Raw genomic sequence first — 17,048 nt, 5'->3', positions numbered from 1 at the left:
CACACACACAGCACGACACAACACGACACACACACACACACGAACCAAACACCACACACAGCACGACACACACGCGACACCACAGCACGCACACAGACGACGAGACAACACGACAACGACCCACACACACACACACAGACAACGACAGACAACATGCACGCACAGACACACAGACGACACAACACAGACACAAGAACACACACACACACAACGACACACACACACACACACACAGACACACACACACACACACACACACAGACAGACACGACAGACAACAGACACACACACACGACACACACACACACACACACACACACACACACACACACACACACACACACACACACACACACACACACACACACACACACACACACACACACACACACACACACACACACACACACACACACACACACACACACACACACACACACACACACACACACACACACACACACACACACACACACACACACACACACAACAAGTGAGTAACATAAAGCTGTTCACTCACATGATCATGGCTTCTTCTCAGCCATCAGAGAACTTTGTACTGGAGTGATGGACGCCATCGGGTGACGTCCTGTTGATGATGATCTTCTGAGTTTAATTTCTCAGTTCTGATGTGTCTGAGTTCTGCAGGTATCTAGCGGTGGTCTCAGCTCTGGCTCTGGGCTGATTGGCCTTTATTCAAAGCTCCACCAGAGGACGATTGGAGATCACATGTGTGCTCGACTGGAGAGTCATTATTTTATATTTATGATCATTACTCATCTAACAGCGTCACGCATCAGTCAATCACTCGTTTGTGTTACAGAGTCGCAGCAAATTCTCGTCTGAATATTCGTGATCATCGCAAAGAGCCATCGACAAACAAGGGAAGCCGATTTCATCAAACTACGTAAAAATGTAAGACGTCACAAGATTGTTGATTCTGTCCTGTGTTTTGTTGTTATTTACATTTTCTCTCTCGTTACCCCTATTTAAGTTTTTCAAAGGTCTTTAAGTATTGTGTCTAGTATAATATTGCTATTTTTTACAACATAAAACACTCTCCTCTCTCTCTCTCTCTCTCTCTCTCTCTCTCTCTCTCTCTCTCTCTCTCTCTCTCTCTCTCTCTCTCTCTCTCTCTCTCTCTCTCTCTCTCTCTCTCTCTCTCTCTCTCTCTCTCTCTCTCTCTCTCTCTCTCTCTCTCTCTCTCTCTCTCTCTCTCTCTCTCTCTCTCTCTCTCTCTCTCTCTCTCTCTCTCTCTCTCTCTCTCTCTCTCTCTCTCTCTCTCGTTCTCTATTTCTCTCTCTTGCTCTGTGTGTAGCTGGTGGTTAAGAGGTTGGGTTACGACACGCGTGTCACTGTGTTGGGTCATGTTCAGAGAGGTGGAACGCCGTCTGCGTTTGACAGAGTTCTGGTGAGTTTAGCAGCATGTCAGCGGGTTGTTGTGTTTGTTGTAGTGTACAGTACACAAGTCAGACAGTTGTTGTTGTTGTGTGTGTGTGTGTGTGTGTAGAGCAGTAAGATGGGTGTGGAGGCTGTGGTGGCGCTGTTGGAAGCGACTCCTAAGACGTCTGCGTGTGTGATCGGTCTGTCGGGGAATCAGGCCATGCGGGTGCCGCTGATGGAGTGTGTCAATATGGTGAGAGGACACGCGTGCGATCTTCAAACACACATGTGACCTGCAGAGACACATTCACAATCAGTGATTTCTTGTGTGTTTGTTTAGACTAAAGAGGTTCAGAAAGCCATGAACGAGAAGAGGTTCGAAGAAGCCATTCAGCTGCGGGGAAAGTGAGTTTTGATTCATTCTCGATGTGAAGGAACCTCTGTCATGAATCTTTTCATTCGTTGTGTCGTTTCAGGAGTTTCGAGAACAACTGGAACACATACAGGCTCTTAGCTCACCAGAAGCCAGCTCAGTCACAGGTGTGGACATTCTCTAAATGACTGAAGATATGAACCATTACATCATCCGGTCTACATTAGCACTCAGAAGTGCGTTTGATGTTTCTCTTCAGAGTAATCACTCGATGGCCGTTCTGAACATCGGCGCTCCGGCCGCGGGCATGAATGCCGCTGTGAGGTCAGCGGTCAGGGTGGGACTTGCTCAGGGTCACAGAGTTTACACAATTCATGACGGGTTTGAGGGTCTGGCCAATGGAGCAGTGAGACACACACACGCACACACACACACACACACACACACACACACAAGGCGAGTACAGGAAGTGACACGTGTGTTTGTGTGTGCAGGTGACTGAGGATCACTGGCATGATGTAGCAGGATGGACGGGACAGGGGGGCTCTCTGCTGGGCACCAAACGGTCAGTTGTGTCTGTAAACGGATCACTTAAATATTTCAGATAAAACTTTTTCTTTATTTGTTATAAAGCTAGTGCTTGTAAAACGTTCAATGTCTCAGACTGTTGGATACATAATCTGGTTGTTCAGAACTCTTCCAAACTCCTGCATGGAGAAGATTGTGGAGAATATAAGAAAGTACAGCATTCAGTCTCTGCTGGTGATCGGTGGATTTGAGGTACAGAATGCAGAATCTTTATGAAGTCTTGCGTGTGCGTGTTGTTGTCTCTGAGTGGTATTTCTCCGTGCAGGCGTATGAAGGGGTTCTTCAGCTCGTGGAGGCTCGTGGTCATTACGATGAGCTCTGCATCCCCATGTGTGTGATTCCAGCTACTATCAGTAATAATGTGCCGGGAACAGACTTCAGTTTGGGCACAGACACCGCCGTGAACGCTGCCATGGAGGTGAGACGCCGTACAGCTCGTGTGTCATGAAACAGACCTGTGATCAGCAGAATGAGCTTTCCTTGTGTTGTCTCAGAGCTGTGATAAAATCAAGCAGTCTGCCTCCGGAACCAAACGCCGCGTCTTCATCGTGGAAACCATGGGGGGATATTGCGGTTACCTGGCAACCACCACAGGCATCGCCGTGGGCGCGGATGCTGTGTACATCTTTGAGGAGTCGTTCAACATCCACGAGCTGGAGGTGTGGAGAGAACGAACATCTAAACAACGTCTTGGGTCTAATTGAACTGTTACGGACAATGACATCATCAGTGATTGTGTGCTAATATAATCAGACCTGTGATACGTTCACTCCTCACAGACAAACGTGGAGCATCTGAGAGAGAAGATGAAGAACGATATTCAGCGCGGACTGGTGTTGAGGTGACATTACCCACGATCCCACAGCCTGGGATGTTATTATTTTGCTCTCGTGTCTGGTTGGCTGTGTTCTATTAATAGACCATCTGGTTGTTTCCTGTAGGAATGAGAAGTGTCACAGACACTACACCACAGATTTCATTTATAATCTCTACTCGGCTGAGGGGAACGGCGTCTTCGACTGCAGGGTGAATGTTCTGGGTCACCTGCAGCAGGTGAGAGGTCATGTGACCAGCACGTGTGAAAGCTCCTGAAAGTTCATTCATTCAACATGTTTTTTCATATTTTAATCCGTTTTAGGATGGTTAATGACGTGTTTGTTATTACAGTTCTTGTGTGTGTGTGTGTGTGTGTTTGTTTAGGGTGGAGTGCCCACACCGTTTGACAGGAATTTTGGCACTAAACTGGGGGTGAAATCTGTGTTGTGGCTCACAGAGAAGATGAAGGATGCTTACAGACAGGGTGAGAGACAGACAGGTGCTGCTGAACATGTACTGTAAACGCAGAAGTTACATTAAAGTTAAAAAATGTCCAGGCCTAGAAATACAAAATCTTGAGTCATTGAAATATCGCTAGTGACTGTATAATGTTTCTTATTGTAATATTGAACAAATTGTTTTTTCAAGTACGTTCTGAGTGCATGAACCCTGATAGTGGTTTCACGGTTTCACATTTACGTCTGATGAATCTGAAGCATGTTCCTGATCGAAAACACTATATATTATTTAAAGGACTGGATTTTGTCTTTAGACGATCCATTCTGTGTGCTTTCAGGCCGTGTGTTTGCGAACGCTCCTGATACGGCCTGTGTGATCGGCATGAAGAAGAAAGTGATGTCCTTCAGTCCCGTCACGGAGCTCAAAGCACACACAGACTTTGAGTAAGTGATACATGTCTCACCTCATGCAGAATGGATTGGCTTCTAATCAGATGATGTCACACATTTATTATCACACCCTCAGTAAATGAGATATAACGGGACGAGAGAAATGCCTCATCGACAAATGATCAAACTACTCCTACTACAGTCTCTGTAGTGTACTGTGTGTGTGTGTACTGCGCTCAATTGGTGAATTTTCAGTTTGGGGATTCTGCATTTGCCAAAATGTGTAGTATACAACCGCAGCACACTACACTGAGTACTGTATTTTTTATTTTTTTTACACGAAACTGTGTTTATTTCTGAGGTGATGACTTTGAGTTGAGCATGTAATATACTGAGATTATGTTCTAGTACTGCATGCTGCACACTGTTATATACATACTGCTCGTCAAGTGCAGTACGTTAGCGATCATCATCACTGTTATGTTGTGCGTGTTCCTCTCAGGCACAGAATGCCGAAGGAGCAGTGGTGGCTGAACCTGCGGCCCATGTTGAAGATGCTGGCGAAACATCAGACCAGCTTTGACGAGTATGTGACAGGAGAGATTGAACACGTGACCCGTCGAACCCTCAGCATCGAGACTGGATTTTAAGAGCTCAACAAACTTCCCTTCCAGATCTCTTGAGTCCTGCGGCTAACTCTACGTTGATAGCCACACAGTAATTAACAGAACGGCGGTGCTTCCATTAGTGTTTATTCATTGACAACACATTTCAAAAGAATACAAATGTGTAATAATGTGATGTTGTGTTAGTGCTTTGAACCCTTCCATGTGCCTTTGTCTTGTATTTGTTAGTTTTAAACTACTGGTCTGCTGTAACATTTCCTTAACAAGTGTGAAATAATACCATAATGAAAATATTTGCTTTATGTATAATTACTTGTGATTTATATTTACCAATCACTGACACTTTCAAACGGAATTTGTAGAAACTTGTTACAGGTGCACTAAGACACAAAGCAATGAAATGGTCAAAAATGATTTGTTGTGTTACTGAAGGAAGTTGAAGTTTCTGACGTCTTTGAATCACTGGTCTGTGGTGAAACTGTGTTTTCTGGGTGCAACGTGTCTAATGATTTCTGTTTAATCTGACTTCTCTCTAATTCCTTGTGTGATGTTTGTTTCCTCATTATTTTGTCTTGATCTGACCCGTAGAAATGCTGCCAATTGTTCACCCTGAATCATGTTTACAGATGATCACATTTTCAGATCTGTTTGTATAACCTTATAAAGATGTGCTTCAGTAAAACCTAACAAAATAAAAAAAGATATTTTCTGCTGAATAACAAAACGGCTGTCCTTTATGCTGCTTTGTTGTTTAAAATAAAACAGTAAAGTGAGTAAAACTTTATGCTTTGTAAGAGAAGCGTATTTTGGAATTGTGACTACTACAGAAAAAAATCGAAACCGTTACAACAGCCGTTTCAATAATGTATACAAACATTATTTTGTATATATTTTTTGATAGAATCGTAGAATATTATTGCTCTCTGTGGCGCACTGTATGCTGGTTTTGACTAGAATCGATAACAGTTACAGCCACCTCCACTGGGCATGCGCACTTCAATACTGCATAACTTTTGTCACGTTGAAAACAGTTGATTAATATTGTTTTATTATTGTAAGGTTAGGTGTAGGCGTATGCTATTGTAATTATATGGCGCGATTGGAGTTTGTCCTCCGCTATCCCACAATGCTTCAGTGTCTGCGCCGGTAAATCGCGCATGCGCCGTTGCTCGGTCTCTTTTGGATCCGCACCTCCTCAGCTAAAATGGTGAGTGTTTGTAGGCCGTGAGGTAAATCTTGAAACATCAGACAAATCTAACGTACCGTACTCACTCTCCTCTGTGTTTGATGTTTTATAAAGTCGACAAAACATCATCGTTGCCTTAGTTGTCGATTTAGATGACGATAACGTCTTTACATCCCGATATGATTATTCGTGTTTCTGCTCGGACTGCAGTCTTCAAATTCCTCGGATTTCCATTATATCAACGTTTTACTCATCAGACGAGATATTTCAAACGATGTTATTTCAGTCCAGTGTTATACTGGTTAAGTGTGTTTAATGGCGGTTAAACGTAGACTCGTTTGATTTGAAGGCACTGGTCACTTTGAAATCCATCCGCGTTTTACAAGTGGACATCAGTGGTTTTGTGACTGAAGTGATTTGTGAAAGCTTTTGAGATGATCCCTTGAGATGTGCAGGTTCTCTTGACTGTAGTTTCTGTCATTCGTGTGTGTGTGTGCGTGTGTGTCATAAACGATAGTCAACATTATAAAACACGTCCTCATGAGTTTGTTTTAGTTGGACAGGTTCCTGTTCAGTGGTTTTTTAGCTGAAGTGTCTGTGTTTAAATAAAAATATTAGTACAATAATAATTTACTGTTCATAAGTGTACAGTCACATACTGAGATTACTGAGGGCTTGTACTGCATAGACACTTTAAGATCGAAGATTGTCCTCTGGGATTGAACCTGAGACTTGTGTTGCAAACACATTGCTCTACCCGTTGAGCTACACTGCCTAAGAAAACACCAAGCTTTGATTCTTGTAATTGAGGAGTTTCTGGTTTATTAAAAATGTGGTGTTGTTTTCTATCAGGCTAAGCGCACCAAGAAGGTGGGAATCGTGGGGAAGTACGGCACCCGTTACGGTGCGTCCCTCAGGAAAATGGTGAAGAAAATTGAGATCAGTCAGCATTCCAAATACACCTGCTCCTTCTGTGGAAAGGTGAGAAACTCTCCAGCTTGTCGTCTTATCGGTTATACACCGCCGGTAAGGTACTGTATAGAACTTCATCTCTGTGTAGTGTGCATACTCTGTCAAGAGCGCTGTACGGTGTGCACATGCTCGCGTTAAGATGATATATTTTAAAATCCTGATGCATTTGTGCTTTTTTAACGGCCATTTTGTGCGTGCGCAACTTTCTTTTGCATCAGACCCTAGATGATTGACAGTCCTGTGAGCATGATGATGGATATGTGATGTTTTCTTCTTGTTGCGGGAACTTTCATACAAAGGATCCGTTTTTCGTTATTGTTATAATTCTGGTGTTTGCTGACGCCTCTGTGTTCTGATCCAGACTAAGATGAAGAGACAGGCAGTTGGTATCTGGCATTGTGGATCCTGCATGAAAACTGTTGCTGGAGGTGCCTGGATGTACAAGTAAGAATGAGGGAATTCTAATCCAAACCCTTCACAGATGTCTGTCATCACGAGGATGTGAATCATGATGTGATTTGTGTGTTCTGCAGCACAACATCAGCCGTTACAGTGAAATCTGCCATCAAGAGACTGCGGGAGCTGAAGGATCAGTGAGCGTCAGGATGTGTTTTTGTACAGAACATCACCTCGTCTCGGACTGTTTTCTCTGTGACTCCTTGAACATCTCACAATAAACGAGTCTTGAGCGGGACTTTGCTTCTGTTTTATTTCATGACCTGGAAAGACATTTGTTTCACTTGTGCTGGCATTTAGTTTCACCTCGAGGAATGAATTTGTTTTGACAAGTGCTCGGGTTCATTTGAGCTACCATGAGAGATCAGTAATGGTGTTTTATTTAAAGACTTTAATTATAATTCGGTGCCGGTTCACAGGTTAAGTAAGTGTTAAAATATCTGTCTGGAATACCAGTGAACCTTACTGTTTTTAATGGATTTATTCTAACATGGGCTTGTCCATGTTTAAAATGTAAAAGAAACCTAATGCTAAAATCACCAAGCAACTTTTAATTTTTTAGATTTCACAATTAATTTAATCTACCAGACTGTTCCACAGAAAATCTTTATACACAAAAAGTACTTCAGTGGTGGTGTTTTTCCAAACCCATAATTGCATTACTAGAACTCTTAACTTTGATACACATACTGTAGGCTATCACTATACTTCATAATCACTGATGAGTTAGTTAGTTTTGTATTGTGATTTTAGTTTGGTTTTGAAATGAGGATATACTGACACTCCTTCAACATGTGAGTGTTAAGGGATCGTCCACACAAAACATGTCGTCTTCCCCTCATGAGGTCTGTCAATGGGGTTCAATGTTGTTTGGCTACTAAAGTTCCTCAGGCTATCTGGTGTTCTTCAGAAGAAAGTCTTACAGGTTTGGAATGACATGACAGGGAGTGAATGATGATTTTTATTTTATTTTAGGTGGATTGTTACTTCAATCGCAATTAGTTAAGAAACAGATTTGCTTTCCAATGTAAAACCTGTAGTTACTGTCACAATCTGCAGGCTTAAAGGGACAGTTCACCCAAAAATGAGAATGTCATCTCATCCTATAATATTTATTTTCCCTACTATGGCAGTAAATAGGGGATAAGATCTGTTTGGTTACTGACATTCTTCCTAAGCCTTCCTTATTTTACGTCTGTCTGTGTTCTGTCAGGCTGAACTCGATTTCACACGGCACTGCGCAGGCCGATCGACGTGTGACATCGAAGTATCGCGAGAGCTAATCCGAAGCACAGCTTTTGAATCGCTCTCGCGATACTTCAAAGGCGTACACCGATCGCTCTGCGCAGCTCAGCATGAAGTCCAATTCCAGTGTAAAATATAGTGTCGTGTTTAACTTATTGACTCATTATTTATACACGTCAGAGTTACATTTGGACACGTTCTACAATTATAACTAACACTGAGATGAAGAATGCATGATCTTTCTACAGTAGGCGGAGTCATCTGACGTGACGTCACCGAGCGTCTCCTGCATTGTGCGTCACATGCGCGACACACGCGGCGTTCTTCCGTTCGGCCTTCAGACGCGTTCGAACGCGCTTTCATATTTCGACTCGCGCTTTGTATTAAATCTGACCGCAATAATGGCCGCAGCCCCCGTTCCCGTGAGGAAAAGGATCATGAAGGAGGAAGACATGACCAAGATCGAGTTTGAGACGAGTGAAGAAGTCGATGTGACGCCGACGTTTGACACGATGGGCCTGAGGGAAGATTTACTGCGCGGGATCTACGCATACGGTATAAACGCTTCGTAACCGAGTGATTGACGGTCTATTGGCGGTACTGAGTGTTTTTAACGGACGTGGGACGGTTCGGACCGTGAAGATCAGTTCAAACCTGTTTTATGTGCTCACGTGTGTTTGTTTGTGTATGTATGAGACCTCCTCAAAACATTGAACATCTCAAGTGTTTCTTACTAACGTTATTAGGCTTCATAAATCATGTTTTGTTTGAAGTCTCACCGGTTTGTGTGTGTGTGTGGATTTAAAATGTTAATGTGGAAAATCTTGATCTGTGATTTCGCTTACTACGATATATACCGTCTGTACGTTCTTTGTGTTTTTATTCGACACACAAATAAACTTTACACTCGTCAGTTCTGTCCAACAGATTTACATTTTACGTTAGTATAATACTTGATTAATATTTCTCAAGTATTTATGATTTTAGTATATGTTATTGCATTTTCAAATTTGAATCCCAATACAGATACAGGATTTATATAAAGGATATAAATCATAATACAGAATTCCCAGTAGGCTTGTTCAGGTAACACTAGAGACCTCTGTGTATTGCAAACGGTTTCTTGTTCTTGTTACCAGGTGTTTAGATAATTGTTGTTACATCATTTGTAATGTTTGTTTGTTTGTTGTCAGGTTTTGAGAAGCCATCAGCCATTCAGCAGCGAGCCATTAAACAGATCATAAAGGGAAGAGACGTCATTGCCCAGTATGTCAACGTCTGTGTGTGCTCATTATTGTAATAATGCGAGTGATTTTATGATAATATGTCATCCATTTTCTCCTCAGGTCACAGTCCGGCACTGGTAAAACAGCCACATACTGTATATCGGTTCTGCAGTGTTTGGACATCCAGGTACGTCAGCTGTGTGATCCCCTGTGATGTGATGTTGATTCTGTGTGTGGGTGTTATAACTCTGTTGTGCACATTAGGTTCGAGAGACTCAGGCTCTGATTTTGGCTCCAACTCGAGAGTTAGCAGGACAGATTCAGAAGGTACAAGAGAGATCTAGAAACACTGATCATAGCCTCGCTCTTGGCCAGCGATGCTCACGGATGTTGTTTTGTGTTGTGCAGGTGCTGCTGGCGTTGGGTGACTACATGAACGTTCAGTGTCACTCATGTATCGGAGGCACAAATGTGGGGGAAGACATCAGAAAGCTGGACTACGGTCAGCATGTGGTGGCCGGGACTCCTGGAAGAGTGTTTGGTGTGTTTGCGTTTCTCTTCATCCTGTAACCGGTTTCCACCTCGACAGTCAAATAAACTGCTTAACCTTTATTGTTTTTTATATGTACGTGAATCTTGTTTGTGTCTCACCGTATTCTTTGTGTGGTTCTTCAACCAGACATGATCCGCAGGAGGAGTCTGAGAACACGGGCCATTAAGATGCTGGTTCTGGATGAGGCAGATGAAATGCTTAACAAAGGTCTTTAAACTAGTACAGAAGGACAGTCTCTCTCGTGACGGGATAGTCTGTCAGATAAACCTAATTATTCTTCCTCTATGTGAACACGAGATGAACGATTGCTGTATTTTCGTTTGTCAGGTTTTAAGGAGCAGATTTATGACGTGTACAGGTATCTTCCTCCGGCCACTCAGGTGTGTTTGATCAGTGCCACGCTGCCCCATGAGATTCTAGAAATGACCAACAAGTTCATGACAGACCCCATCCGTATCCTGGTCAAACGGTGAGAAGCTGCTTCAGTGCATCACGTGATTGTGTTATTAATCTGAATCTGAGGGATTATGACCCTGGTAAACGCAGTTTTTATCTGTGGTAAAATCATTCCAATGCACATGTTGAGTTACTTATTGTTTTTATCAAACTGGTAAGAGCGGGAGGATGAGAGATGATGTTAAATAAACTCTTAAGTTCCTTTTACAATAATGTGTTGTCAGCTGCATTTATGATTTCCTCTGTTTCTCGTGGTCTGCAGTGATGAGTTGACTCTGGAGGGGATCAAGCAGTTTTTCGTGGCTGTTGAGCGAGAGGAGTGGAAGTTTGACACGTTGTGTGACCTGTACGACACGCTGACTATCACACAAGCCGTCATTTTCTGTAACACCAAACGCAAGGTCAGTCTCTTTAAACCACTGAGCAGTCTAGATTAAAGTTCATCTGGATTTAGGTTCAGTGGTTTATAATGTTTTGTGAGCGTTAGTTTTAGCCGCAGTGTTATGAAATGATCATTAACCTGATAGAAAACAACGGAAGTGTGTAGTCTACAGTGAAACAAACCTGTGTGTACGCGTTTACCTGTGTTCGTTTACACACACACACACACACACACACACACACAGGTTGGTTTCTGTAGACTGCACACTTCCGTTGTTTAACTGATTATTTTCTGAGCGTGTGAACACTGCTGTAAATGCACTTGTTTCAGGAGCAGGTCTGTCTGATTTGACATCATCTGCTTGAGCTTGAGTTTTGTGTAGTGTTGAAGTGACTGTGTGTGTTTCAGGTGGACTGGCTGACAGAGAAGATGAGAGAAGCAAACTTCACTGTGTCATCTATGCATGGAGACATGCCACAGAAAGAGAGAGAGTCTATCATGAAGGAGTTCAGATCTGGAGCCAGGTAAACATCAGCTCAGGACTGCGTAACGTGTGTCTGTGTGAGGCTGTAATCATGTGTTGATGCCGTGTGTGTGTGTGTGTGTAGTCGAGTGTTGATCTCCACAGATGTTTGGGCCAGAGGTCTGGATGTTCCTCAGGTTTCTCTCATCATCAACTATGATCTGCCCAACAACAGAGAGCTGTACATTCACAGGTACAAACACACACCCATCCAGCGCTCACACACTTGTGTTCATAGTTTATTGTGTGCGATTGATTTGTTTCACCTCTCACGTCAGGATTGGTCGATCGGGGCGTTACGGCAGGAAGGGTGTGGCCATCAACTTTGTGAAGAATGATGACATTCGTATCCTGCGTGATATCGAGCAGTACTACTCCACACAGATCGATGAAATGCCCATGAACGGTGAGTCTCAAGTTCAACACACAGTGCAGCTCTTTTATTTAGTATACAGTATTCGATCAATACTATTATTTATTAACCATCTTGACATTAAACGTGATGAAATCTTTAGCAGCTGAGTTCTGTTTGATTTTGCAGTTGCTGATCTGATCTGATCGGAGATGTTGAATGCAGGCTGAAACTTCCAATAACACTTTTATTCTCATTCGGATCTTATTTTTCCACCTCTTGTCTTTTTTTTATTTTTAATTTCCTCTAGTGTTTTTATGTAGTTTGAGCGAGTCATTGGATATTGTGTTTAAGTAACGGCTGTTCCATGCTCTTCGTTGGATTTTGTAAATAAAGATTCTTTGTCACAGTCTATGGTTTCATGGTTTGATTTGTGTTTTAATCTTGCACTTGTGTTTTTATGTGTTTAGTAATCCAAATCTTATTGAAGTGCAGTCATTGAGTGCATACACATGTCTAGTGTGCAGATCTTATTTGTTGATTATAGATGGTTTCACAGGACAGAAAATCCTTCACGTGTCAAAGGAAACGTGTACTTCATCTCTGTTCTTCAAACTGCAGGACCACAGCTCTGTTTTCACTCTAATGAAACATTATTTTTCTACGGTGGCTGTGAATGTCCACTAGAGCTCAATCCTCTTATGAGGTTATTTTCAGGTGACGGCAGATTTACAGTCATGGAGTGACAGATCTCACGCTCCATCAGGATTTAACATCATGTTCACCTTCAGCAGTCATCTCTACAAACACAGTTTTAGTTTAGTTTAGTTTATAAAGCACATTTTAATATGACAGAAGTTGTAACCAAAGTGCTGTACAGAGATATTAAAACACAAATTAAAAGATATATGAAAATTAAAAGGTAATTGAAATTATCACACTTGATCAAAACCATAGAGACTTATGCAAAGATAAAACACAAAGAGTACAGATGTGTTTTTGAAGAAGATTTGAAAATGGAAACAAGTTTTGTAACCTTTCGTTTTGTAAGGTGAACGAGGAACAAAAAGAAGGTGATTAGAAGAGCGTAGAGATCTTGAGACATTGTGCGGAACCAGAAGATCACTGATATACTGAGGGGTAAGCCCATGTAAAGCTTTATAAACAACAAGCAAGATTTTTAAAATCAACTCGGGACTGGACCGGTAACCAAAGGAGAGAAGCAAGAACAGGAGTAATGTGCTGATTCTCTAGTTCCAGTCTCAAACGATTTACAGCTGAATTGGGTAAACCCAGGTATAAGGGATTGCAATAGTCCAACTTTGAGGTGATAAATGCATGAATAACTGTTTAAGGTCTTTCTTAGAAAGCATCTTGATTTTGGCAATGGATCTTAGCTGAAAGAAACTGCTTTTAACAATAGCACTAATTTGCCTAGCGAAAGTCAAATTGGAATCTAAATTGACACCTTTTTAACTAGATAATAGTCCACCTACCAAAGTCATTCATATTTCTTTCTTTTGTTAGTTGTGTTGGAGTAAATGTGGGATTTTGGGGGCTGGTGAACATTTGCAGTGTGTGACAGGTTCCAGATGTTCTGAAGATGATGTCCTGATGATGGAGGTGATTCGTTTAGTTCATTTAAATGTTTATTAATCAATATATTAAAAGCTGTTCGTTTTATTATTTATTGATGATACATGATATGTCCTGTTGTTTATTTTCTACGGTTTGATATTTCTGATCTCTGTTTACAGCTGCAACACTTCACCGTTCAGAGATTTGAACCGGAACCCTTAAAACTCTTTCTCTCATCCTGTACATTTGTGATACAGACTTTGACTTCAATGCGTTTCATTCATATGTTTTCTTTGTTGTATTGTAGACATCAGATGTTTTGCGGTGGAGAGGCTTTTCCTTCTGTCTGTGGGACAAAGCTGATCAGGTTCAGGTCAGTAAGTTCTATTCTGGTAAAATGAAACGAAAAGCAGAAATGTTCTTTATCGATCACGTGAGACTAATATAGAAGTACATGGATGAGTCCACAGGAGAATTCAAGTATCATCACACAAGCAAACAGAAGTTTTGTTCATTCACTTCAGATATAATCCATTATCCTCCTGTCACAGAAACACTGCTGTCATTTATATACAGCACAGTTATAAAACTATAAGAAGTATTCAAACATCGATTTGTTGACCTGCTATAGACATCATGATGCATGTTTTCTAATGTGTTTAAAAATAGTCTTTATCCTTTTATGCAAAATCAAGACCGTAGAGCTTCATCAAACAATTCAATTCAATTTTATTGATATAACGATTTTCACAATTTTCATAGTTGCAAAGCACCTTTACATACATCATAATAAGAAATGTAATAAAAATAATACTGGGGGAAAAATGAAAGAGAATACGGCATTAAATGCATGGTGCTATTGCAAGTTTTTTTCTATGCAATGTACATTGATGTCACTGGATTGTCAGAAACTCTAAATTATTCAATCAAAGTATATTTAATTTAGGTATATTTTTATTTTAAATATTGTTATCAGGACTGGGAGGCTAAAATTTCAATAAACTAGAACAATTTGCAATAATACCAGAATGTATTTGTTAAATCACACAACCTACAGAGAAGATGATCTGAGGAGCATCTTCTGATCTCTTTCTTTCAGTCAGTGTGAAAATGAGTGGTTGATTTTCTTCATACGCGTTCTTGATGCTGAGTGTTTTAGGGTTGAAATGCGTTGTGCTGTATGGAAGTAAAATGAGTTGACATTTCACATTTTCACACCTACTGAACCTTCGTCTGAACTGAGTCAGAACTCCCCGTCTGTCTCTCAGAGAGTGCTTCTAAACAAAAGACTTCCACAAGTGCCACCTGACAGAATAAAAGAGTTTAGAGTGCACTCTGACCAATAAATGAAGAAAACAAATCAAACGAAACAAAAGACACAAGCTCTTCATTGCGTCAGAACATTACTCATCAGAAATGATGGGCTGGATTTTTATATGCAGGTAATGACTGAAACAGCCAACTCACACGCGGAGACACATGCAATAAAAGGTTTAGAATAAAATGCTGCTGATGTTTGATTCTATTCAATACAATTGGTGCGATGTGTAAAGTCTGAAGAAAATGAAAGGTCTTCATGTAATAAATCCATACAACTGAGATGAATAATCCGTTTTATTGATGAGAATTTGCATGTATTAGTGTGAAGGTTTGTGAGATTATCCTGAAACCTTCTGCTCTTAACTCGTTAACTCTGATCCCATTAGCTAAAAACGATCTCAAACCCCACTGACCGGAGACTCCGATCTCATCTGACTGACTGATCACACGATCTGAGGTCTGATCATGTTCCCTTTCACACACAAAAACATTTCCAGCACATCATGACCTCTCTCTCTCTCTCTCTCAGTATGTTCAATATCAGGGGCATGATTGCGCGTTTTTATAACATTGCAAAAAATCTCTCTTTACGTTAACCGTTATGTTATTTAGTAAAAGACAGAAACTTGATGTGTGGTAAAGTTGTTTTTCATTCGTGTCTTGCTCTTCCGGCTGTTGCTGGATTATCAGACGGGGTATTTTTAACGGGGATTTACGGACAGACGCGCAGCGGAAGACTCGCGTCTTACGCGCTTTTAACGGAGCTGCGCGAGGACACTCGCTCATTCGGCTCGTGGAAGCGCGCGCAGTATGTCTGTGAAGCACGCGAACATCCCCTGGAGAAACAACAACTTCAGTCTGATGAGCAGCGATCAGCCTCTGTCCGATCAGGGCGAGACCATCATCGGCTTTTATCTGCTGATTCTGGGTCAGTGCACTCTTATTTGTTTTCTGCAGCTTTAAGAACTCTTGAAGTTATTCTGTAAATTAACCCATATGGAAAATACTCTGTTCTTTAGTATTTAAAGAATCGTTTGTATTTTGTGAACTGTAGTAGATTTGGCAGGTTTCAAACCTTACACTATAACTGTCGATGTACAGTGCTTCTCTACAGTCATTCGTATAATACACTACAGACTGTATAGTCTACATACTAGTATATAATAAAGTGTACTGCAGTATTTTTTATGTGAGATCTGCATAAGACAAACTGCATAAATTGTTTAGTAGTTCGATACAGTAATTTTCTGAGGTAAATATATATATATATATATATATATTTAATGAATCTGCATTCAACTATTCATATCACTCATATAACAGTCATTTATATTTTAATAATTGTAAGCACAGTTGTTATATACAGCTTTATACAAATGTACACATTTACAGTTGCACTTTTAAAATGTGTTTTAATAAATGATAAACCCCCAGTGTTACTGTATATTATAAATCCTTATGCTCATTAATGTTCTTTTCTATTAATGGTTAAACCTTTAATTCTTGAACTTGTTGTAAAAGTAGAACGGCCGTATGTTTGTTAAGAGTGTTTTACTGAAGCAGACAGTGTGGATTACACATCAGATCAGACTTCTTATGTGTCCTGATGGCAGAATAAATCCTGTCTGTCCGTCTGTCAGAGAGACACCATCATTCTTTCTTACATGACGATCTGTGATGGTTACCATGGTGATATTACAGTCGTGCTGTCAGTCAGCAACATACTGAATTATTATGATTAAAATAAACTTATTGCTGGATTTCTGTACCGTGGTATTTACAGACTATCAATGTGTCTTAAACAATGGTAATACCACAGTACTATTTGCTCACGGTGTTTAATATGAAAAAGATTTCTGTAGAATACTTAATACTAGAATGAAGTACATTATAGAAATGATTCTGTTCATGCGTACTACAAAACTGAATTGATCAACTGTAATATACTGTCACATCTGCTTACTGGTAAGGTTGAAAACTATATTATTACTACACTTTACAATAGTCATTTGTAAACTTGACTAAACTAAACAACACTTTCTTGTTGTTGTGTGTGTTTCTTGTTGTGTGTGTGTTTGTGTTTCTTGTTTTGTGTGTGTTTGTTTCTTGTTGTGTGTGTTTCTTGTTTTGTGTGTGTTTGTTTCTTGTTGTGTTTGTTTCTTGTT

The 17,048-nt window shown here is 40.8% G+C and overlaps 3 protein-coding genes across 3 annotated transcripts in view; all 3 read left to right on the top strand.

Moving 5' to 3' along the window:
- Positions 1 to 5,380, top strand: part of pfklb (phosphofructokinase, liver b) — a 10,109-nt gene extending 4,729 nt beyond the window's left edge. Inside the window, 19 exon segments of the mRNA XM_057361719.1 lie at positions 542 to 556; positions 625 to 681; positions 683 to 748; positions 824 to 852; positions 855 to 922; positions 1,319 to 1,411; positions 1,511 to 1,636; positions 1,724 to 1,788; positions 1,860 to 1,923; positions 2,016 to 2,162; positions 2,251 to 2,321; positions 2,449 to 2,536; positions 2,610 to 2,762; positions 2,839 to 3,003; positions 3,124 to 3,185; positions 3,286 to 3,397; positions 3,545 to 3,644; positions 3,957 to 4,062; positions 4,511 to 5,380. Of these exon segments, the coding sequence (XP_057217702.1) occupies positions 542 to 556; positions 625 to 681; positions 683 to 748; positions 824 to 852; positions 855 to 922; positions 1,319 to 1,411; positions 1,511 to 1,636; positions 1,724 to 1,788; positions 1,860 to 1,923; positions 2,016 to 2,162; positions 2,251 to 2,321; positions 2,449 to 2,536; positions 2,610 to 2,762; positions 2,839 to 3,003; positions 3,124 to 3,185; positions 3,286 to 3,397; positions 3,545 to 3,644; positions 3,957 to 4,062; positions 4,511 to 4,658 (1,735 nt within the window). The 3' untranslated portion in view covers positions 4,659 to 5,380.
- Positions 5,381 to 5,738: 358 nt separating this feature from the next.
- On the top strand, positions 5,739 to 7,486 carry rpl37a (ribosomal protein L37a). The gene is made up of 4 exons (XM_057361718.1): positions 5,739 to 5,841; positions 6,673 to 6,801; positions 7,154 to 7,236; positions 7,326 to 7,486. The coding sequence occupies exons 1-4, from the start codon at positions 5,839 to 5,841 to the stop codon at positions 7,387 to 7,389; spliced, it is 279 nt and encodes a 92-aa protein (XP_057217701.1). The 5' UTR covers positions 5,739 to 5,838; the 3' UTR covers positions 7,390 to 7,486.
- A 1,298-nt stretch (positions 7,487 to 8,784) lies between these two features.
- On the top strand, positions 8,785 to 12,397 carry LOC130571046 (eukaryotic initiation factor 4A-III). The gene is made up of 12 exons (XM_057361717.1): positions 8,785 to 9,048; positions 9,687 to 9,759; positions 9,840 to 9,906; positions 9,984 to 10,046; positions 10,128 to 10,260; positions 10,399 to 10,479; positions 10,600 to 10,741; positions 10,991 to 11,129; positions 11,519 to 11,634; positions 11,719 to 11,826; positions 11,912 to 12,039; positions 12,175 to 12,397. The coding sequence occupies exons 1-12, from the start codon at positions 8,796 to 8,798 to the stop codon at positions 12,189 to 12,191; spliced, it is 1,320 nt and encodes a 439-aa protein (XP_057217700.1). The 5' UTR covers positions 8,785 to 8,795; the 3' UTR covers positions 12,192 to 12,397.
- Positions 12,398 to 17,048: the final 4,651 nt, after the last annotated feature.

Source organism: Triplophysa rosa, linkage group LG20 (genome assembly GCF_024868665.1).
Source record: "Triplophysa rosa linkage group LG20, Trosa_1v2, whole genome shotgun sequence".
In the NCBI taxonomy this organism is placed as follows: domain Eukaryota; kingdom Metazoa; phylum Chordata; class Actinopteri; order Cypriniformes; family Nemacheilidae; genus Triplophysa; species Triplophysa rosa.
The sequence above is the reverse complement of the archived record's forward strand: the minus strand, read 5'-3'. Positions and strand labels throughout refer to the sequence as shown.

Bases quoted from the DNA above. Each gene is read 5' to 3' on its own strand.
- rpl37a (XM_057361718.1), top strand. The intron at 6,802-7,153 runs GTGAGAAACTCT...GTTCTGATCCAG, and splicing joins CCTGCTCCTTCTGTGGAAAG to ACTAAGATGAAGAGACAGGC. The intron at 7,237-7,325 runs GTAAGAATGAGG...TGTGTTCTGCAG, and splicing joins GGAGGTGCCTGGATGTACAA to CACAACATCAGCCGTTACAG.
- LOC130571046 (XM_057361717.1), top strand. From the start codon at position 8,796: ATGCGCGACACACGCGGCGTTCTTCCGTTCGGCCTTCAGACGCGTTCG. The intron at 9,049-9,686 runs GTATAAACGCTT...GTTTGTTGTCAG, and splicing joins GCGCGGGATCTACGCATACG to GTTTTGAGAAGCCATCAGCC. The intron at 10,261-10,398 runs GTGTGTTTGCGT...TTCTTCAACCAG, and splicing joins GACTCCTGGAAGAGTGTTTG to ACATGATCCGCAGGAGGAGT.